This window comes from Takifugu rubripes, unplaced genomic scaffold (genome assembly GCF_901000725.2).
Source record: "Takifugu rubripes unplaced genomic scaffold, fTakRub1.2, whole genome shotgun sequence".
NCBI classification, from domain to species: Eukaryota; Metazoa; Chordata; class Actinopteri; order Tetraodontiformes; family Tetraodontidae; genus Takifugu; species Takifugu rubripes.
The window spans coordinates 27,465-50,025 of NW_021821607.1; the positions used below are offsets into that span (position 1 = coordinate 27,465).

A 22,561-nucleotide genomic window follows, 5' to 3' on the forward strand; every position below is an offset into this window, starting at 1 on the left:
GGTAGAACCACTGAGCCCGCCGCGGTGCGGTCCGATGCCGGGGACAGCGACAAAGGACCTGGAACCAAGAAAGACATCCCCTCGCCAACAGGCAGCAGCAGCTCCCAGGACACGGGGTATGGGTCACGGGAGGGGGAGGGATCAATCGATGGGGTCAGAGTCAAACCGTTACTATAGCGATGTTCTGCTGTTGTGATCTTTTCCCTGAACGTGCATGACTTTGTGTCCCAGCAACAGCAGTTAGAGTTTGAGCTCTGTTACACCAGAACTAAACATTTACTCCACTCACCGAATTAGCGTATCTACACCTGTCTTAGTTTAGATCCAGCCAAACGTGTCATGTAACACGAGATACCAGGTCACACCTAGAATATGATAGTCTGATGCAAATTTACTGCAAGAGCTAAAATGCATATTTCAGCACCTTGGTGTTGGCAGCACAACTCTGAATCTTATTAGTTCACCCTTTTTACCAAAGCTGCACAATTTGTCGGTATTGATTAATCAGCTGATTAATAAAAGCGCTTTTTGTACTGCTGTTGCACACTCACATTTTTTCTTGTGCTCCTTTGTGCTCAGAAAGAACAACGCTTCCATTCTGGGTGTATTTTGAAGGTGCACTGTGGCTGAGCCTGTGCTCGGTGCTGCACGCATGTTTTCCTGTGGCGTCAGACCTGCCGCAGTCTGTCAGCACAGGTCTCAGCTTGCTTTACACGTACTGTTCTCATGAGGCCTCGCGGACACACCGCCTTATTAATTCATCACCTGCAGCATCACCTGTCCCCAGACGCACCATAGCCAGAATTTGAAGTGGTCTGTGGTGAAAACAGACTATTTCCTTTTTGGACTTTTGCGTCTGGTCTCTTTCTGCAATCTGCTAGCTGTTTACATTGCATTTGGCATAAAAAGTGAAATAATCAAGCAATAATGATTGGATAAAACAGTTTAATTTCATTCATCTAAAGTACAAACAATTAAAATACACATGTTTAGTGTTGCCCACATATTACAAATGATTATGGAATAAAAAGGATACATATTAGCTCCTCATACACCATCAATTCTATACAAAACTGCATACATTACACCTGTAATAACAATATGGCTTCAAATATTAAATAAAAACTGCAAATATCTGTGATTTGATAACAGAGACACCTGTTCAAACATCATATAGACACAACCTGAATTACAAAAAAGAAAAGGTACATAAAGAAACGTGCACCCAAAATGAGGGCAGCCCACATTAACTAGGAACCATACATCATACACTCGTCTTTGTTGGCTAAAGAACAGACCATAGCAGCCATGTTGCACTCTTTGGCCTCTTCCTTACTCTTGGCCGACTGGGCCTCCTTCAGCTTCTCCCTGTTCAGGGTGAACTGAATGGGATTGGCGGCTGGTTTCGTCCTGAGGTAGTACATGCCTGTTTTCAAGCCCTGCCAGAAAGACCAAATCAGGAGTAAGATCCCTCTTTCCTCTCGATATCATGCAGCCGTATCCCCCCCCGACTTACCAGCTTCCAACCGTAAAAGTGCATGCTGGTCAGTTTGCCGTAGGTCGGCTCTGCGATGTGGATGTTCAGCGACTGGCTCTGATCGATGTAAGCGCCGCGATCTGCTGCCATCTTGAGGACGGTCTTCTGGGAGATTTCCCACACGGTTTTATACAGCTGCTTCAGGTCATCGGGGATCTCCTGGATGTCCTGTTTGGGAAATCAAGAACTGCTTGTTGCCGCAGCAATACAATGTTATTGTCGTGGATATGTAGAGCTCTCAGCGTGACGCTCTACCTGGATTGAGCCGTTGTGAGCGATCAGCTGGTTCTTCATGGCGTCGCTCCACAGTCCTCGTTCCGTGAGATCTTTCAGCAGGTGAGGATTCACAATCTGCGGGCGAGGCCAAACTTTGCGCTCAGCGACCTTTCACGACACGATGAAAACATTCTGCCGATTGTGCCGACCTGAAACTCTCCCGAGAGAACCCTGCGCGTGTAGATGTTGCTGGTGTAGGCCTCGATGGACTCGGTTGTTCCCCAGGATCTGGGCGGTGGAGGCTGTGGCATGGGAGCCCAGCAGCAGGCTGTTCCTGACGCCATGTCTGAGGACGCACACAGGCAATATGAGCTGGTCCAGAAGGAAGAGCCATTGAATCAGCACTAACACACTGCTGATATCTATGACAACTACTTGGCGATTTTCCTTTAGAGCGTTCCGTCCCACAAATCTGTTGGGTTTTCCCCCACATTCATATTGAAGGACCTGGAACACAAAATCATGATGCTGAGCCCAAACACATCGGCTGGTTTGATTTGAGGCGTCAGTAAAAGTCACGCACCCCCTTGCTGACAGAGAGCCAGCATAGGGTTTCATACGGCCCAAATTCAGCCGCCACTCACAGCTGGCCATCCAGGGCAGCGTAGGTAAAATGGTCTCAAAGATCTGAATGTTGAGCAGCTGGGCCTCTGGGCTTTCGTATGGATGACGCATGAGGATGAGGCGTCGGCCAGACCCTGCACCCCGATTCCAATCGGCCTGTGACGCATGTTTGATCTTCTAGCCTGTAAATGGACAAAGTCAGGTGCGATATAAAGCCAACAACAGGTTGTGGTTGTGTTTGTGTGTGTGACAAGAAGTAACACCGGAGAAGAAGGCACACCTCGGGCACAGGGTAGTAATTAATGTCAATGATCTTGTTCAGGTTCCTGACGATGATTTTAGTGACGGATGCCAGCTTATTGAAGTCGTAGGTCCTTTGCGGGGTGACGTACATGTTGAGAGCAATGGACGCCAGGTTACACACTGCAACCTGATTAGAGGAAATAACACATCAAATTCCGTTGCAGTATTCTTAAAGACAAGCCACGGCTACGAGGTCTCCCCCAGTCACCTCATCTTTGCTCGTGTACTCTACAATCTCTGTGCACAGATTGCTGGATTTGATGGTGCCCAGGTTCTGCTGGTTGCTCTTCCTGTTGCAGGCGTCCTTGTAGAGCATGTATGGTGTGCCGGTTTCTGTTTGAGACTCGATGATGGCGTACCACAGCTGCTGGGCCTTCACCACGCGTTTAGCTCTGCCCTCCTTCTCGTATCTGAAGACGGACAAGACAGCCGACATTAGCTCCGAGAGTGAAAGCTGTTGTAAAAGACGACGGCGTGCGGACGTTACCGAGTGTAGAGCTCCTCAAACTCCTCACCCCAACAATCGATTAACCCAGGACACTCACTGGGACACATCAGAGACCAGTCCTACAAACAACAACACAAAGCGTCAAATACACCAAAAGCTTTAGAAATAGAATCCAAACTGATTTATTTTGTCACCTGGTTGCTTTCCACTCGTTTCATAAAGAGGTCTGGGATCCACAAAGCGAAGAACAGATCTCTGGCCCTCTGCTCCTCTTTGCCAGTGTTCTTTTTCAGCTCCAGGAACGCAAACACATCGGAATGCCACGGCTCCAGGTACACAGCAAAGGCTCCAGGTCTCTGATCAACAAACACGAGTCAAAGTGAATGAATTCTCTGATCTGTTCAGCCACGATACCGTCTCTCCTCTAACGCCTTACCTTGTTACCCCCCTGATCAACATAGCGTGCTGTGTTGTTGTAAACTCGAAGCATTGGAACAAGCCCGTTGGACCTCCCATTCGTCTGATAAGGAAAAAAACAAAAAAAAGGTAAGTAAATTCAGCAAAAAAAAACCTTTTCTTTAAGGCCTGCAGAATTCCCTTTACTCACCCCAGCGATATAGCTGCCTGTAGCTCTGATACAGCTAACTGCCAGTCCGATACCGCCGGCAGATTTAGAGACAAGCGCACACTGCGTCAGCGTGTCATAAATGCCTTCGATACTGTCTTCCCTCATTGCTAGCAAGAAGCAACTGCAGAAAGCTCAAATTAGATGACAATATAGATTAAATGGAATGTATTCTCTGAGCTGTGCTGAGTTAGAACCTGGAAAGCTGCGGCTTCCTGGTGCCAGCGTTGAACAGAGTGGGTGAAGCGTGGGTGAACCACTTCTCTGACAGCAAGTTGTAGGTTTCAATAGCTGCCTCGATGTCTGCTTGATGAATCCCGACTGCTACCCTCATCAGCATGTGCTGCGGCCTCTCGGCAACTACGGAAAATAGTTGGATTCCACACTTAAAGCACTTAAACCCGACATTGTCTCTATGCCCTGAACCCACTTTTTTTTTTAAGTGCCTACCTTTTCCATTAGTTTTCAACAAATATGACCTCTCAAGAGTCTGTTGGAGCCAAGAACAAGTTCAATTAATGACATTAACATGTGCGTAAAGTGTTCAATTGAAAATATTTCATTTCAATATTACCTTAAAGCCAAAAAAGTTGTAGGAGAAGTCTCTGTCGTAAATGATGGCAGAGTTAAGGCGCTGCAAGAAATACAGCATCATTCGTTAACACAGTGATGATGAAACTGAGCAAGCGGCTTGGTCAGCTGTGACTCACATCCTTGTTTTCAAGGACAATATCAAGGGTTTCCTTAGAGATCATGGGAGAGTGCTGCTTATTCAATGGGTTCACATAGTTGTAGAGGTCTTCCATCACATCTGTGACAAAGAAATGTTGTTTTATATCAAACTATGACAGATTTATGACTTTTTCTGGAACCATCACTACCAGTATAGTTTCCACAGCTATATAAAGCCTGTCTTACCACTAAAGACTTTCTTGGTCTCTTTGTGTAGATTGGACACGGCGATCCGTGCAGCCAGGATGGCATAATCAGGATATTTGGTGGTGAGAGTGGCTGCAGTCTCTGCTGCCAGAGTGTCCAGCTCCACTGTGGTGACTCCACTGTACAGGCCCTGGATCACCTTCATGGTGATCTGAGCCTGACAAAAACACAGGAAAAGGCTCACAAATACTAGAACAGAGATGACTTGGGTCCGAAGAATGCAACTGTACACTGTACTTACAGGGTCCACAAACTCAGAATTGAGCCCGTAGCAAAGCTTCTGGACGCGAAATGTGATTTTATCAAAACTTACTGCCTCCTGGCGTCCATCTGAAACAGAAAATCATCAGGAGAAAACCAGGTCAGAAAATCTGGCTGTGATGGTAGTTGGGAAAGTTAAAAGCCAAGTAAAGTCTAGTGTAATATAAAAAACAGCTAAAAGTGAAAACATTTGAAAATAGTCACGATTGTAGTGTAATTAATGCTGTGCAAGAAAAAGTGACAGGAGATCATGAAGCCTACACCTGTCGCTTCAGTTACATTCCAACAATGGGTGGACCTGCTAAGTTCGCGCCATTCCTAAATATTGCATGTATATATGTTTAAATCGCTGTATGTAATTACCTTGTATAGAACGACGTTTTGGCAATTTAAGGTGTACATATACATTGCAAAACACCGATAGAAATACGCTCGAACGACAAAAGCTGGGAAACAAAACCAGCTCTATGGTGATTGTTTTTGTTTTTTGCTCTTTTCTACAAAAAGCTTCAATAAGAAGATCTCGTTATGTTCTTCTTAAAACTAAATGAAATACATGCCGGTGTGCAGAGAGCCATTAAAACAAAAGCACATTTAACTTAAATGAAAACTAACTATACACATAGCACACATGCACTGAAATATCTAAGCCTATTTTGAACATTTTTATCAGTTTGCATGAACCTTTACAGACGTATTACCAAATTACTTGACAGCGCAAATATTAAAATCCCTCTACCTCTCTTTATCACGTGCATTGTGGCGACGAGACAACTGTCTTCCAAGCTCCAGCGGTAAATGTTTTACTCTCAGTGGGTCCTGAAAGTGTATTAATTTACTAGTAATTCCTTATAAACACCAATTACAATGGAGCGGCAACCAGTTCAGCTGTTGTCACAGAAGCACAAACTGAGAGCGCGGACAAATTACAAAACTAAATGAAAGCCGGTCAGAGAATCAGCCAATCAGAGAAGAGCTGCGCAAGGCTCTCAACCAATCACATGCGGCTATTTGACTCGTGCGACGGCCACATCCGGTTAATGTGGCGGGATATTTACAAAACAGTAACTATCTGTGTTATTGTTGCAGCCTGACTTATTGTTATCGCGCAGCAGCATTAAAACTTGAAAGCCATAAAAGTTGAGCGGAATAACAGGAGGACGTTTTTAATAATGGAGCATTTAAGAAAATATTTTTGTAGGCATGTTATGATGCTACTAAAAGAGAACTCGTTATTAAGAGGACTGCGTCATGGGTAACCCTTTATTATAAACTCAGCCAATTTGACTGTGAATATACTGTTCTGGACTTACAGTAAAAGAAATCCAGCACGCTCCGACAGCGATGTGGTGACCTACATTTTTGCAATTTTATTTTGAAAGGTGATCGGGGAATCAACCGCTGGGTGGCGGTATTCTCGTTGAGGTACACGTAATCTGATGAGAGAAGAAGTGAGGACGGCCAACAAGACAGGAAGTGGCCGGCTTAGGTTAGCTGCTAAAGCTAATGGCCCCGGAACGGTAAAGCAGCACTCCGAAAATGGCCGGGGTGTTTGAGGTGGAGGTTGATGGAGTGGAGCACGCAGACCATGGACTGGGGAATCACGAAGAAACAGTTCAGGTGTGTGTCATAGACGGTCTCTCTCTAACACGATGAATTAAAGAAATCGACATATTATTTAATGAGGCGATGGCTGTCGACTCCTAACTGATTTTGTCAGTACGAAGTTCCACGGGTGTAGCAGCTAGTCACTGTTAGCCAGTTCTCCCCAAGAGCTCTTGAAGATTTACCAAATGCAGTATCGAATTGGAAAATATGTTGCTTCTTTAAAAAAATAATTGTCTGTATGTTTGATCGTTTGATAACCCGGCATGTAAACCAGCTAATATGAAAATGACAAATACCCTGAGCGTGTTGCAGATAGCCGATGATCCGATGACATTAGCCCACATATGTTTTGAAATAACGGCTTATTTGGCCTGTCCTGTCGTGTCTCTTAGATTGTCAGTGAACGCCGATTGCATCTAAATTGTAAATGAAGGCGATGTGGCGTTTATGGTCAAAGGTCATGCGTTTTCGACATTGTTATGGTCAACTCAGTCGAATCAATATTGAGCTTTTCTCTGCAAACCAAGTTAAATGTAAATGTCAAAGTGGTAGCGGCCAGTTCGAGGAGGTAACGTGATAGCCGTAGTAATCCATCTGTTTGAAGCAAAATAATCCCCCAAAAAAGACAATTTCAAGAAATGTAGGGACAGATTATTCAATTTTGCTGATGTTGCGGTTCACGAACTGGATCCAGGAATGTTGTGAGGGTCTAAGATCTAAGCTATGAACCAAGCCGACCTCTTATCTTATCTGACCTTGTATGGCAACAATACCTTGTATGATATATTGCTATTTAACACAAAAATACTCGTTAGAATCAGACAGGAAGGTCGTTTAATCTCTGTTAATCTGTAGCTGGAGGACGTTTCATTTCATAAATTATATCACACAGGGATGATTGCACAAGGTTTTGTCCCTGTCTGTTAATGGGTGGCTTAATAAGCCATTAAGCTTGATGAAAGAGGCTAAGAACTAACAAGGATGTTGCTGGGGGGTGCACTATTCAACCATTTTTAATTCATTTAAAACAATTCTTTTCACATGGCTACAGTTAGTACCTAGTGATAGACGGCACGTTCATGCTTATAGCCTTTAGTTATGTAAATCTACTCTCCTTTGGTCTGTTTATTCAAGGGTTTAGCCTTAATTTGTCTTTTGCTTTCCAGTTTGACGTTTCCAAACTGTCACCAGAAGAGAAGTGGAGGCAAGTATTATCCTTTTGCATATTTTTTTTTACAAGCTATGCATGCATATGCAATGCAAACATCTGTCTGACTGAAAACCAGTATTTGCACTAATTTATAGGTACCCTTACAAGCCTTTTAATTATGACACTAGTACCATTTAAATAAACTGGCCATTTAAGCAAATCTACAAATTCTGAAATATGATGGACCATAATGTCCAATTAATCTAGTTTGATGATTCTTGGGCTTTGAAGTCCTCATAATTCAGTCAATATAATCAGCAACATATTACCTGTGACCAGTTCCTTACCCATCTTGATATCCTGTGGAAATAAGAAAAGGGTGGTTTCTTGGATGTAGAGTTACAGTATAGTATATATATATTTGAATATTTGGTTGTTTTCACAGGGTCGAGCATGCAAGAATGCACGCCAAACACAAAGGCCATGAGGCCATGCACGCGGAGATGGTGCTCATCCTCATAGTCACCCTTGTCATTGCTCAGCTAGTCCTTGTGCAGTGGAAGCAGAGACATTCAAAATCATACAATGTAAGGCACAAAATACATCCAAAGCATGACTTTCTTTCTATGAATTTATGAAATATGTCATCAAAATATACAAATTAATTTACCATTATGTGTGTGTGCTTAAGTAAAGACTGCATCTGTTTGCTAGCTATCCACATATCAGACTTGAGTGTGTTTATTGTGTGTGTGTGTGTGTGTTTACCTGTTTCTTCTAACACTTGCCATGTAACTTTTTTTTTTGCTGTAGCTGGTGACTCTGTTCCAGATGTGGGTAGTTCCTCTCTACTTTACTACCAAACTTCACTGGTGGAGGTTTCTTACCACCTGGTTTATCTTCTCTGTCATCACAGCCTACGTCTCTTTCCGCGCCACACGTAAGCCCCTGGCCTGCACTACCCCGAGGTGAGACTCTTTCCCACCTCATCCGCTAACCTAAAGACATCTGCATGAAGCTGTAACGTAGCACTAAGATATCGCCTTTGTCTCCGGCAGGTTGGTGTATAAGTGGTTTCTCCTCCTCTACAAGATCAGCTATGCCACAGGAATAGTTGGCTATAGCGTCGTCATGTTTACACTTTTTGGTATAAACCTTATATTCAGGTATGTGGAGAAAATGACCATTTAGCGGAATTACAGATCAGCAACAACCCGTGCGATTTAAAATTGAGATCTTTTATAAATTTGTGAAGAAACTCCAACCAAATATGACAGACTACAAGTATGGGATAAAGTTGAGGGAAAAGCTTCCTGTCCTTCATGTGGCAACATTCAGGAGTGTATAAAAGCTTGCTTCAGGTGTTTGTTTAGCTAAGTCTTTGGCTATTTACAACAATGTGTCATTATGTCTACAAGATCACGTAAACCGTCTGTAGTCTGGAAATGTAAAGTAGATGTTAAACGGAAGCTGTCGTGGAAGCCCAGCTGAGCCTCGGTTCTGTTATCGCTCCAGGATAAAGCCAGAGGACGCGATGGACTTTGGTGTGTCTCTGCTGTTTTATGGGCTGTACTACGGAGTCCTGGGTAGAGACTTTGCAGAGATGTGTGCAGATTTCATGGCTTCTACTGTTGGGGTAAGCAAACACCTGCAGACTCTTTGCATCCCTTTGCATTTCTGACTTGTTTGTTGGTTTCTCTCAGTATTACAGCGCGTCCGGGATGCCAACCAAGCACCTCTCTGACAACATCTGTGCTGTGTGTGGTCAGCCCATCCTTGTGGATGTTAGCGAAGAGGGTATTATAGAGAACACCTACAGGCTCTCCTGCAACCATGTGTATCCTTCCTTCAGCTGGAGACGCATGTCCTTCACTAGCTGTGCAGAAATGAATGTCGGTCAAAGTTAATCTACTTTTGTTGGGCCTGATACAGTCAGCAGGGCAAAGGGAACTAGGCGAGTATGTAACCTTTAGATTATACAACAGAACCGTGAACACGAGTGCCTGTATTAAAATCACTTCCCCCACGACTGTTGTCTGTTACATTGTCATGTTGTTTGCGGTTCTGTTTACTGGCCAGATTATCACGCATGAGGTAATGCCTGTTTGGGGGAAAAACTCTTCTCAAATTCTCAACCCTTTCAGTTATATTTAACCTTTTTTTTTTCCTTGTAACTGCTGCTCAATTTTCCTGTTTCCTTAACTCCAAACCAAGATTCCACGAGTTCTGCATCAGAGGCTGGTGCATCGTTGGTAAGAAGCAGATGTGCCCGTACTGCAAAGAGAAGGTGGATCTGAAGCGAATGTTTAGTAACCCGTATCCTTTTTGTCATTTTCACATTCTAAAAGTGACCTTGAGACCAGGTTTACGGGTTAAAGTAGCTCCTATTTTACTGCAAAGCCGTGCAGGCATATTTATATGGTTCTGTTTATTCAAGATATTTAACAAAGCAGGTTCCACACTCCAGTATGTCACTCATTCATACAGAATTCTAACAAATCTAATCAAACATGCACAGTCAATAACAACCAGTGTTGTAACCTGATCATTTCTGGTAAGAGGAACCGTCGCCAAAGCCTAATTTTTTGGCACGTCATTAACAGGTATTCACAACAAGATGTGAAACATTATAGGTTATACGAAAGCTTCCTGTTCCTTTTTTTTTAGAACAGGAATCGTATTTCAGTTCTGACCTTTTGGGTCAGGTGGCTGCTGAAGTGATTTCCTTAACCTGCCACTAGCTGGGAGCGGCCGCACGTCATGTACGGACAGCTTTTGGACTGGCTGCGGTACCTGGTGGCCTGGCAGCCGGTCATCATTGGATTTGTGCAAGGCATCAACTATGTTTTAGGCCTGGAGTGACCCCCCCCACCCCAGCTGTCAGGAATGGACATATCTCGTAACGTGGACAAGATGTGCACCGGCTCCAGACTGAGGGCCGGATATTGAACTAAACACCATTTCAAAAGTGTCTATACCTTTTTGTATATATTTATAGACACGTTATCTGTATTTACGGTTTATTTGGGTTTAATTGGAAATCTGTCTGTTTCCAGGGATTTACTTCACCAAGTTAATAACTGAGTTCTACCCCAGTAAAGCAGCTGTCAAAAATACTAGAAAAGGTGCTTTTTACTAATTTGTCTAGTGTTTGTTAATATTAATTGAAACTGTTTTCGAGCTCATTTTGAAGGGAATTCGCTCGTGAATATTAAAAAGGCAGAAACCTAAATATTGCCTTCTGTTCCAGGAAAGCGTAACCTGTGCATCAGTCACTCTGACGGGTCGCTGACTCCATCATTGTGCTTGAGTGAGCCGAGAGTTTCCCAACAGTCACGATCATGTGAGATGAGTTCTTTCGTCACTGGTGACCGAATAAGACGGGGGCTGCTCAAGTGGAACTGATTTCTCTCTATCACCTTTATTTTAGTCTTAAAACGCGTTTTCTTCCGAAGGTCGCAGGTTGTTTTCTCTGGATTTTATACAATAGCTCCATATGGGAAATCTCTTTCAATACTGTAAACGATTCTGTTCCTGCACATGTAACTTGGTTTGTAAAGGCTCGGTTTACCGAAATTACAGGACGTATCGGTGAAATCTTTTGCCCTTCTGTCATTTTTTGGTGACTTTCCAGACAAAATACGTGAAATTGGTCTGTGATGACTTGGCCACGAGGGCTGCAGCACATGTTTCCGTGCTGATGACTAAACCTGCAGCTTGAGACTGGAGTTCCCTGGAGTTCACCAGGGACATCCTCTGAAACTGAAAACCTCATTGGATAGCTGAAACTAGTGGTCACTTATTAGGAATATCAGTGGAAACAAGGGTCATGGATGCTAACAAACCACACTGGAGATCACCATGGAGACCAGACAACTGACATGTTTGGGTAATGTGATCATAAAAACAAGATGTGTTTATGAGGAAATCCCCGTGGTGTGTGTTGAGTGGGCGTAGAGGAAGTGGTCTCGGGATATAAAGCCAGCCAGCAGGAGCCCAAGCTGCTGAAGTCAGAATGAAGCTGTCAACCGTCATCGAAGGTCTGTGACCGACTTCAGGCATCTGCGCCGCATCGTTACGCTTTTTGAAAATTGTGTCTCTTCTACAGGTGTGATTTCTCTGTGCCTGCTGCTGGCAGATGGACTTCCAGGTACCAAAATGTTGCTTTGAAGGTGCTTAAATGTAAAGTGTGCCCGTGTGTTTCTTTTTTTTAACTGCTCACCAAAACTTTAATTTCAGTTTTGGAGGATAGAGTTCCGGAGATCATCGGATCAAACCGCGTTCAAATAAAGGCTCCTGCAGGTTTGTGCGTTTTAAAATCGGTTATTCTGCCTTAATTAGAGACTTCTGTTGGAGGAAAGAGAGTTTTTCTATGATGCTCTACAAACACTGAGGCTGTGCTGTACTGAAACTGCTCGTAATGGATCGGCCCCGCAGGGCAGCAGCTCTTTCTGTACTGCGAAGCGTTCCCCAACTGTGCGGCTGATCAGACGCTCATCTACTGGCTGGTTGACGGCTCTTTCCCTGAAGATGCCGCCAGCAGTGGCAGGATAGTGGAGATGGAAGTGTGAGTACCAGTAATAATTCTGGGATCAGCAGTGGGGGTGGCACAAAGCTGAGGTGAATGTTTGTTTCCAGGATTCATTTGGAGGAGGAGTCGATCCTCCAGAGGAGTTTGTGGTTGAAGAATGTTACATCGGAAGACCTGACATCCACCTTCACCTGTGTTGTGACAAACGCTGCCGGAAAAGTGCAGAAACGCACAACTCTTACACACAAAGGCAGCGACTCGTGCGGGGAAAAGTCCTAAATCTTTTTAGTCATTTATGTGCAAAATCAACACAATACCCATTGTGCTACTAAAAGAAAGGACCATGTTCTGCGTATGATAAATAAAAACTGCGTGGCTCTGCTGTCAGTGAGGATTTTAGGATCTAAATTCAGGGAAATGTTTAGAAGGAAATGAATTTTGGAACTGACACAATAAACTGTCCAGATTATTGCAATCTAGTAATTTATCCAAATAAAGGTGTTTTCTGATGTACTGTAATAGTGTAATTTCATTATGTAAATGTCACAACGGTTATTTGTCTATCATTATTGACTTTATTCTTGAACTATGGCAAAATAAACATCCTAAAGCCATTGATCATTTTTGTCAGTTTCATGTTGTCTTTGGCAGATGGGAACCCCCCGCCCAGGACTCCATATGGCAAAACAAGCTGTAGGTTAACGTGTGCATTAAATAATTCCTTATGTTCATTACTGATGATTACTGATGATCATTACTTGGTTTTCTAAGAAAATTCGACAGACATGAATTAAAATCTAATATCGAAAAAGAAAATAAGAATTATACAAACAGACAATTTTCTATCCCTCCACAATCAAAATGCATTAAAATTAAAAATATTGTTTCAATATGTCACCTTTGTGCTTTCTCTGATGACATTAGGTTTAAACAAAATCATTTTCTCCTTGCAGCGTAGCAACGCTAAGATTAGCATCAGGATGCTGCTCCGGTGTGCACACCTAACTCTTCCAGGCAGAGCTGTAAGTTGCTCCTTCTGTCCGACTGGGGACCCCCTCCGATCTTCCTCCTCAGGAGCGCCGCGGCTTCTTCAGCCAACGAAGGCCACGTGAACGACGACGTGCAGAAAGGTCGGAGGAGTTCCAGGTTGCTGTTGGCTGCCATTCCAAACAGGAACCTCAGGAAGAGGTCCAGTTTGCCGTCCTCACACAGCAGGCTCCTGTCCAGCGCACACTTGTACAGCTCCATCGCTCTGTGTCCTTTAATCATTCCCTTTAATTTCCGTTTCACCTGATTTTCAAAGATGTTTTTCTCCAGGTCTCTGAATGACAGATACGCATAAAGGGCAGCCAGGTACTCCTGCACAGTGGGGTGGATGAAGCTGAGAACTTTCTCTTGTTCCAGGACGTGGAGCTTTGTGATGTACTGCATGCACAGGCCGCTGTTGATCACAGCCTCGGTGTCGCTGATTCCCACTTCCTTCCAATCGTATTGGCTGATCTTGAACTCGCCGCGTTCCAGCATTTTGAATGCCAACTTTCCGAGTTTCAGGATGAAGTCCTTCTGTTCAGCTGGGCTCCGATCCGGAGCTCTAAATCTGCGATGCTGCTGTGTGAGTGTGAGCAGCAGCTTTGTGTACACACAGGTGAGGCTCCTGGGCAGCTCTGCCTGCACCCCCTGCTCTCTAAATATGCGCTCATACTCATTGGCCACCAACGAGCAGAACAGGGGCAGGTGGCACATGATGTGTAGCGTTCTGACGGAGCAGATGTGCGCAATAACTCGGCGGGCCTGATCCGGGTCCTTGAACCTCTTCTGAAAGTACTGGTCCTTTTCTGAGTCGCAGAAGCCTTGCAATTCTATCTCGTCATAAATTGTATCCCAAGGGACGTAGGTGTTCACCTGTGGCCGTGAGGTGACCAGGAAAAGGCCGCGGTGGTAGAGTCGGTCTCTGAGGAGGTTGACTATGATGACGTTCAGGGCAGCTGGATCAGCGTAGTCACTCACGAGCTTAGTGTTTTGGAAATCCAGTTGCCCGCTGTACTCATCAAGACCATCGAAAACGAACATCATTTTGCAGTGGTTTCCTCTGTAATCCTCGTCCCTCAGTTTTCTCGTTTCCGGGTAGAGCGTTTGGACGATTTGTAAAAGGGAGACCTCGGAACCCTCAAACTGCTTCAGATCTCTGAACGGCACAGGGAACAGAAAGGAGACGTCTTGATGCGCTCGCCTTTCCATCCAGTCAAATATTAATTTCCGGACCGCCATTGACTTTCCCGACCCGGCAACCCCGATGAGCACCGCGAGTTTGCTGCACGTTTGCTCGACCCTTTCAGAGGTCAAGATGTCCTTGGTTGAAAGCAGGTCCCCAATGTCCTGGTTGCTGTCAAGCTTTTCTATCTGCATGACTTCGTGTTCTATATTTGGACCGTTATTGCTCGTGGATTTTATGTGGAGGTCGGTGAATGCGTCGTCAAAGGGCCGCCTCTCCTCCTGCTTGGATGGATCTTCACACACGTCCCCATACGTCCTCCTCAGAGTCTCACACAAATCGTGACGTACCTCATCTGAAAAAGAAAAGCGTGCATTTGCTGTAAGTCCTACAGTTAATTTAATCTTAAAACAAACAAAACTGTCAGAATTTACGAAACATTTCAACATTAATAAAAACTACGCAGCATGAAATGTCCAAGTTTTCATATATTAGTCACTGTCTGCAATCATATTTACAAAGACGAGTTCTTACTTAGGACCCGTAACGTCTGGAGATATGCCACCGCCTTCTTCTGCCCAATTTCAGTGAGCACTGTTTCGGTGATCCGCAGGGAGAGCTCCTGGCCAAAACACTCCAGCAGTCGGTCCACGAGGTCCACGAGGTCCATGTGCATCGGGGGAGTGTTGAATGATCGCGGGTAGCGCTTCCACAGCAGCGTCTTGACTGCCTTCAGGTCCTCGCTGGGCAATTTCCGAAATATGTCACAAATAGCCTGATTGTGAAAAGGACAGTTTTACCAGAGTAACCTTCAAAAGAGAATGAGGAACAGATCCCAACAGAGGTCAACAGAACCTGACCTTGAAAGTGAATCCCACTGTCAGCGAGGGATGGCTGGGGCCAGTTGGTTCTGTAACTAATTCTGGTGTGGCAGTCGTCTCCGCGACATCATCATTATCTTTATTTTTAATCCTGGTGATGAGATTACATTTATTTTAGCATCGGAGGAGCACATGATAGCAAGCGCTCACATTTCTTACTTTGTCATTGTGTCATCGCTGTCGCTGTCGAAGGAGCAGCAGCTTGAGAAGGAATCTGATCTGTTCAGCTGGACCCTAAAGTCAAAACATGACCACAGTTCAGTTCACGCGCGTGGGTTGCCATGGTGGCGAATGTAGCGCACAACTTGTCAGCTTAATCTTCTGGTTTGTACCTTGTGTTTCCACCATCTTCTTGATCCATGATGCCTGAGTTTGTGTCACTTGTCATGGACCCATAGCTCAGCTCTCGGGGCAATGCTCGTGCATTTGCATTTGCATATGCATATGCCCTGGTGACAAAGAAATATGGCAGAATGACAGTTTATTAATAGTGTACCTGTCGATATGTCAGTTAATGATAAGAATTTTCCTGTAGCAGTTAAACCAGGCCAATTTTTTTTTTTAAAAAAAGGATAACAGACATGCAAGATTTTTCATCATCGAGGGCCATTGAGGGGATATCTTCTTTCCTGATTTTTTTTTGGGTTTCAAACGACATCACATTATGCATACTGCTGAACATAAGTGAGTAAAAATGAAAGACAACACAAGGCCTTACCACTGGCCGGTATCCATTAGATTTGAGCCCAGGTCGAGAGACGGCCGTCGTTCAGGGATGTAGAAAAGGTCATCATCATCATCGCCATCGCCACCAGGCAGATGAGGTCCTCTACCAGAGACAGCATCTCCAATAGAGGAACTGCCTGATGACCCAACCATTTCTACTTCTAAGGCGTTTTCCATCATATATCGGCTACCGAAGAGGAGGAGGCCACACAGTCATGGCTAATGGAGGATCAGTAGAAAAAGAAAGGTGAAACTGATCAGTTATAAGAATCGGATATTAAATTCTCTCACAGGGTACATGCAGAAATACTTCAAAACAAACGTTTAGCCATCAGATTACTTCACCAATGTACCAATATATTAGATACATCAGAAACCCAGCAGAATTATCTATAATTCCCCGCTGCTAGAACTTTGCATTTAACACTGACAATTTAGTGACATCGGTAGCAAAAAAACCAGATCGGTGACAGTTTAAGTTGTTGGAGCGCAACTTGATTCCCTTTGTTGAAAACTCAACCGTTTACAAATCAATTTCAAATGAATATGAGAACATAATATTACCTTAGTGTGAATTTGTTTTAAGAAGTTCCGTCTTTCGAAACCCTTGACCCTCTTCTTCTTCTTCTTCTTTCGGTCTTTTTCAATTTGGAAACAGCGCCACCAACTGGTACTGGGGATGACAAATTATTGAAAAAATGTGGTTAAACAAGAACAAAAAGCGAAACATTCAAAAGCTATTTTAAACAAAGCCCCCCTAAAAACTCATTTACCTAAAACATTTTTTACGGTCTTTTACCTTCACGGTCTTTTACCTTCATTGTGAAGTGTTGGAACATTACGCAGAAAATACTGTCATCTAGCGGCCGGAGGGGAGAACAACACACAATAACAGTTTATAAAGCTTTTATTATCAACTTATTTACACGTGTAAATTAGCTATACTAAGATCTTTAATGTTGTTATTCTTGTTCGATGTTTGTGTCTTTTTTAAAGTCAAATTGGGGATAAAAGGTGATATAGTAAAATAAATAATGATGCGGAACTCTTTTAATCCCTACGTGATTTCGAATAGATTGATTAATTTTCCTTCTAACTTTAATGCCTTCTGTAGTTTGAATTTGCACTGGTTTAAACCCAAGAGTACTAACATTCACTCCGGTTAATTAAAAAACATCACTTCCTTATGCGGTATAATAACAGTTTATTGTTTTATTATTCTACGATTGTGTTGATGTCATTTTAATTCCCATTTGTAGACAAAAGGTTAACTTACATCAGCATATTTCACATAAAATAGCTCCATAAGCCTGCATTGATTTTTATTTTATTTTATTATTGACATCTTGAATGTCAGCGTATCTGATGGAGGCTCAGCTTTTATTCTCACCTGATTGTTAGTAACATTTTGAAATGTCAGAAATTGTTTGGCTCTTGTTTGTGCTCGTATTCTTTTCGTTTACTGGCAGCTTACTTTAATTTTAAATGCATTCCACGAAACAGATCATCTATAATCATCTTGTGCTGCATTTATTTATGGCAAATAATCGTTAAACCTGGTTAAAAATAAATACTATGTTATATATCCACATGAATTTTCTTAATGCACAACGAACACACACACACACACACACACACACACACACACACACATATACAGTATATACGGTGGAAACAGCTTTGCGGCCTTTGCAGACTCTAAAGCCCGCAGTTTATTTATTGTTTTGACAGGGTTGACAGAAGGTCAAACGCTGCAGTTCGGTGAGAGTCCATGTGATAAAGTGAAGTGAGTCTTGCAGCCTGCAGCTGTGCACCCCCGCCTGTTTGGTGACCCCCCATCACTGCGCTTTGTGTGATGGAGGCAGGAGCAGCGACAAAAGACGACAGCCGAGAATCGTGGGGGTATGAGGGCTGATAAGTGCCCAGATGTTCCCAGGAGAAGCGCAGGAATTCCTGCTAAACAGGTAAAAGCCTGTTGTGTGGATTTCTTATCTCTTTTTCGATACTTTCTGTGTTTAAGTAATATATGAGTTAGGTTATAAATTATGACTCACCTTTAATTATTCTAACACATCATAAAATCGTAGGTCTCCTTTTTCTTATTATTAATTGAACTAATTCATGATCTTAGATTTTATTGTTTTCTTTTTGATTACATTCAATATTCATAAGGAGTCGTGATGATTACATTTTGTTGTCCCATCCACTGATTTTATTTTTTTTTAAAGATTTGAAGGTGCTGTCAGCTTAATAAAACGTCTTTATTCTTGGGTTCATGCTCGAACAGCAGCACAGTCTTATTTATATTTAAATGGATTCATTTTGACTGTTACTGTCCAAATGCACCTGATGTTGGAGCCATCAAACCCGAATCGATGTCTATCTCCCCTCAGCTGCCGCCTGTGGCACGGACCACTCCTCATACACACACGCACAGTCAGGGCTATGACTTCATGTCTGTGCGTGAGGGGAGGAGAGAGCAGCCAGCCTCTCCTCCAGTCAGCAGCCAGCCTGCGCGCTCTTCTCCTCCTGCTCTGGATGATGCTGGGATGCATTTTGGAAGAAGGGGTGCCGGGCAGCAGGGACCCACCAGTAGCACCGCCACTGAGCCTGACATGAATGACAAGTGAAGGAGGTGTTTGAGGGGGGCTCAGCACCGGAATGTGCTCCAGTCTGCTGCGCTGCGCTGCGCACAGGCTCCCTACAGCAATATTTCTGCACCTTTCTGGACCTACCTCGTCTTGTCTGTGACTCAAGAAATCTGATAATTAATAGGGAGAGCTTGGCTTGCATGTGTTTTTGCTTCCGCCGCCCTTTTTCATTCCATTTTTTTTGAGGGGCGGTGGGTGGGATTCCTTTTGTCAAACCTGAAGGAGACAAACTTCTTAGCATGGCACTGGTTATGGAGCCTGTGAGCAAGTGGAGCTCCGGTCAAGTGGTCGATTGGATGAAAGGTAGGACGGAACCTTGAAATGTTTTCAGCGCTGCAGCTTCTTGCAGAGATGTTGAGCTGCAACTGCGCGTCGTAGATTCAGTCAAGATGCCCAAAAAGAACAAAACACCTGCTGAGCCTCGGCTTTCTGCCTCATCCAGGCTTTAGGTTCCAGCCTCGAATCTTTGGATCCTTTCGTTTCAGGCAGTTTAACGTACTCTTTTAGGCTCGCTCGCCCTCTGGATCGCAAGTCTACGGAAAAGGTTTAAGGCTCTATTGTGTCCCGCTATTGTTTACGCGCGGCTAAGACAGGCAGAGCAGATCCTATAATTAGACGCCAGTCTTTATAATTTCTAGTGAATCTGTGCTCATGTTCTGTATTTTAGGGATGTGACTCTTGTTGAAGATGGACATATGTGTGTAGTGTATAAAAAGAGGGAATCGTGACCGAACTTGTGCAGCTGTTTGTGAGGCTAAAGACGCTGGAAGTCAATCAAACTTGGATAAACCTCATTTAAGGGAAGCGTAAATCCATTTAGTCTGATTTAGCATCGACTCGTTTCAGAAATTCACAGGTGGAAGAGCCAGTTTAGAAAGTAAAGGATGACACAGAGTTCTCACAAGCGGTCTTCAGAGACACTCAGGGCAGATATTTAGTGTTGAGTTGTTTGTTAAAGTGATAACTGGAGGCTGTCTTCACTCTAAAGGGGAGGTTCTGAACTCAGATGAGGGACACTCATGATTGTATATTTTTCTGCAGTGTCCAATATTTCTATTTTTTTCCCATGTTTTTTTCTTTCAGCATCGCTTGCTCACCCTTCAGCATAGAGCATACATCTGTACTGCAAACACACACGCACACACACACGCACACACACAGTTTCTTAGTCACATCTCTAAGCCCAACGGCCGTTTTCTGCTGCCTCAGACATGTTACGATGGCAAAGATCAGTCTTCTGCTCTTTAGGCTCGTGTTGTACATTTTGTACCTGAATATAATGCGGGTTGGGATTTTGTGGCACAACTGTCTCATTAAAAAATGTCAAGCCTATACGATTGAGGATGAGCTCTTAAGCGATCTGTAAATACACACCAGTGCAAAGTGTGGTGAGTGAGAAGCAGAGAAGGGTCACGAGATCGGGCTCTCCAGCATCACACATCTGACAAGTGGAGCAGAGAGGACCCAGTGCCTAGAGCCCAGTAATTGTAATAGAAAGTGAGGGACGCTGAGGGAGAGGAAACGGCCAGAAGAGGATGGGGGTTTTCGTTCTTGTCTTACATCTATTCTCAGTCTCGTGTCGTTAGCATTCACAGGTTCCATTATTAGCATAGAGATCCGTGATGTCACTGGAGGCCAAATAGGGGCAGCCTGTGACCTTCCCACATTCTCTTTCTCCCACCCCCACGTTAGGGTTTTGTGTGAGCAAGACGCTCTATTCTCACTGGCCACAAAAGCTGCTTTAAGGAAGAGATTCTTGTCACACAAAAGAGGAAAAAAAAGAATTCCAGCATTGACTGGAAGACTGCCACTGACAGTTGCACAGTAACTGCTGGAACACATATGAACACATTTGTGAACTGTACGAGATACTGGCCCGATACAGGCTTAGTGTAATCTCTCATTCCTTGTGCATTAACATAATTCATGTTTTGTGCAGTGTAGGAGTTTTATGGCTGCTCTGTGTTGATCTTTCTCGCGTTCTGTCTTCACGGAATAAACACGCATCAGGATAAGTGACACCTCAGACTATCATAAATTTGTGTGAAAAGTGCTGCGTGAATATCTTTTCTACCTCACATTCCAGTGGGATGTTCTGTAATGGAGTTTAGGATCTGCCTGAGCTTTTTTTCCCTGCTCAGATCGGGACAGCACTGCAGCAACTGGTCGGGGAAATAATGGAAATTAGCCAGTGCAAATAGTGGTGTAGGACCACCCTGTAAAACACCAGATCAGATAAGAGGTGACATTTCAGTTAGACGGCGGAAATGTGCCACTCTTTATTAAATGTCATCTCCTTTGGGTTCGGCGCGAGTCCTAACTTAAGACATTTAATGAGAGTGCTATCAAAATATTGTCGAGCAAAGCGGATCTTTTGAATGATTACTGCTTAGACGCCTGCATGTTTTACACACTGTTATGTCTCCACATCACTTATTTCTTTATTTGATCCTGCGGTCATGGAGAATCCCTTCCAAAACCCTCTGTTGTGGTTCCTATGGTAACGCAGGGAACCTTCGTCAACATAATGGGTCTCAATTAACTTGCTGAAGAGGCCGATTAGTAAAGCCTCTCAGTTTTTTGCGGAACCATAAAACTTCCTATGTTTACTTTTCCACCGTTCGGCTGCCAGCTAAACCCGGTCTGAATTCTTGATCAGTAACACGCTGAGAAGTGACTCACTTGAAAAGAGGATGAGCAAACAGTTGTCTGTGTTTGTGTGAACCCGCTTCCTCATTAAGGGGAGACTGGGCTATAGAATGGATAGAGAAACATTAGAAAAAGCTGCTGTTGAGAGGATCATGCACACCACGCAGAGCACGTTGTCTCAAACATTTGTCTATATTATCGATGTATTTATATAAAATTAAGATACAGTAATATAATATACAGTTTTTTTACTTGTATTCATGCATTTAAAAATGTCCAAAGTCCAAAAGATGGCAGCAGCCATAATGTCAGTTGATGGCAGGTTGGCTTTATTCCTATTCTGAGGGTCGCAACGGCTTTTTGGAAGTATTGTTGGTTGGGTGGGTATTTGAGCCATACTGTGATGACAGGTTTGAGGCCCAGTTCACAGGCATACGTGTCTTGATGCTGTGTTCTTCTAGTTTTTGTGTGAGCATTTAGTCGTTTGTCTCTCGGTTTTCACGTTGGCTCACACGTGCTGAGCGAGCAGGTGTCAACTGCAACTCTCCCCTTCCTCCTGGATATATTAAGAATAGATGCAATAAGTATGAAAGAATTCTGTTAAAGATCATTATAGCAGGTTTTTGGTTCACCCCTGTTGTTGCCAATTGCAGTTGTGTTGCATTTCCCCCCACCTAAACCATTCACTTAATAATATTACCTCGTTTAGAGATACTGTAATGTTGAGGAATTGTGATCATAGTGCTACTGTTTTGGAAAAGCATCCTAACCATGGAACTGGAATTACTGGGGATATTCTGACTGGCCTGACACATCATATTTCCGCCGCATCCAGATGACAGCCAACAGTTTCATCTGTGTCTCTGCACAGCTGGCAGCACTAAATATTCACTCACAGTAAAGATGCTGCACTATACCGGCGTCATACACTCCCACATAAGAACTTATAGTGGAAGACAAAAGCTAGTCAAGGATGCGACAGATGGGAAATCAGAAGAACAGATGGACGTATGGATGAATAAACAAATGGGAGTAAGAGAGAGGAGAAGGCATTAGGAAGCTTTTCTCGGTGTTTTCAGCAGCTGAGGAGGCAAAAATAAGACCGAATGCACACGCTAAGTTTTAGATGAGCTGATTGTTGGGGGAAAAAACCTGTCCAGGAAGACAGGCTGGCTGTTACCGCCACATTTCCAGTCACCT

The 22,561-nt window shown here is 43.7% G+C and overlaps 3 protein-coding genes and 1 pseudogene across 5 annotated transcripts; 2 read left to right on the forward strand and 2 right to left on the reverse strand.

Moving 5' to 3' along the window:
• Window positions 1–960: 960 nt before the first annotated feature.
• Window positions 961–5,867, reverse strand: LOC115248193 (ribonucleoside-diphosphate reductase large subunit-like; annotated as a pseudogene).
• A 545-nt stretch (window positions 5,868–6,412) lies between these two features.
• LOC101066054 (RING finger protein 121) lies at window positions 6,413–11,304 on the forward strand. Of its 2 annotated transcripts, XR_003887156.1 has the most exons (10): window positions 6,413–6,573; window positions 7,728–7,765; window positions 8,157–8,298; window positions 8,525–8,679; window positions 8,770–8,877; window positions 9,227–9,347; window positions 9,415–9,548; window positions 9,926–10,027; window positions 10,453–10,836; window positions 10,962–11,304. XR_003887156.1 is itself a non-coding variant. In XM_029831815.1 (9 exons), exons 1-9 carry the CDS (start codon window positions 6,493–6,495, stop codon window positions 10,571–10,573), a joined length of 1,002 nt encoding a protein of 333 aa, XP_029687675.1. In that variant the 5' UTR covers window positions 6,413–6,492; the 3' UTR covers window positions 10,574–11,304. The 2 variants fall into 2 exon arrangements, 1 of the variants encoding a protein (XP_029687675.1); XM_029831815.1 differs by having other exon boundaries at window positions 10,453–11,304.
• A 150-nt stretch (window positions 11,305–11,454) lies between these two features.
• LOC115248192 (interleukin-1 receptor type 2-like) lies at window positions 11,455–12,860 on the forward strand. 2 transcript variants are annotated; one of them, XM_029831816.1, is made up of 5 exons: window positions 11,455–11,751; window positions 11,820–11,861; window positions 11,951–12,013; window positions 12,149–12,278; window positions 12,350–12,860. In XM_029831816.1, exons 1-5 carry the CDS (start codon window positions 11,727–11,729, stop codon window positions 12,519–12,521), a joined length of 432 nt encoding a protein of 143 aa, XP_029687676.1. In that variant the 5' UTR covers window positions 11,455–11,726; the 3' UTR covers window positions 12,522–12,860. The 2 variants fall into 2 exon arrangements, with proteins under 2 accessions (XP_029687676.1, XP_029687677.1); XM_029831817.1 differs by having other exon boundaries at window positions 11,850–11,861.
• On the reverse strand, window positions 12,798–16,700 carry LOC115248191 (protein NLRC3-like). The gene is made up of 7 exons (XM_029831814.1): window positions 16,626–16,700; window positions 16,054–16,280; window positions 15,668–15,784; window positions 15,495–15,569; window positions 15,315–15,426; window positions 14,989–15,229; window positions 12,798–14,809 (listed from the first exon to the last, which is right to left on the reverse strand). Exons 2-7 carry the CDS (start codon window positions 16,239–16,241, stop codon window positions 13,218–13,220), a joined length of 2,325 nt encoding a protein of 774 aa, XP_029687674.1. The 5' UTR covers window positions 16,242–16,280; window positions 16,626–16,700; the 3' UTR covers window positions 12,798–13,217.
• Between the last annotated feature and the right edge of the window lie 5,861 nt (window positions 16,701–22,561).

Bases quoted from the DNA above. Each gene is read 5' to 3' on its own strand.
- LOC115248191 (XM_029831814.1), bottom strand. From the start codon at position 16,241: ATGATGGAAAACGCCTTAGAAGTAGAAATGGTTGGGTCATCAGGCAGT. The intron at 15,785-16,053 runs GTAAGGCCTTGT...CTTTGTCACCAG, and splicing joins CTAATGGATACCGGCCAGTG to GGCATATGCATATGCAAATG. The intron at 14,810-14,988 runs GTAAGAACTCGT...TTTCTTTTTCAG, and splicing joins CCAGACGTTACGGGTCCTAA to ATGAGGTACGTCACGATTTG.
- LOC115248192 (XM_029831816.1), top strand. From the start codon at position 11,727: ATGAAGCTGTCAACCGTCATCGAAG. The intron at 11,862-11,950 runs GTACCAAAATGT...CTTTAATTTCAG, and splicing joins GCTGGCAGATGGACTTCCAG to TTTTGGAGGATAGAGTTCCG. The intron at 12,279-12,349 runs GTGAGTACCAGT...GTTTGTTTCCAG, and splicing joins AGGATAGTGGAGATGGAAGT to GATTCATTTGGAGGAGGAGT.
- LOC101066054 (XM_029831815.1), top strand. From the start codon at position 6,493: ATGGCCGGGGTGTTTGAGGTGGAGGTTGATGGAGTGGAGCACGCAGAC. The intron at 8,299-8,524 runs GTAAGGCACAAA...TTTTTGCTGTAG, and splicing joins GACATTCAAAATCATACAAT to CTGGTGACTCTGTTCCAGAT. The intron at 8,680-8,769 runs GTGAGACTCTTT...TGTCTCCGGCAG, and splicing joins CTGGCCTGCACTACCCCGAG to GTTGGTGTATAAGTGGTTTC.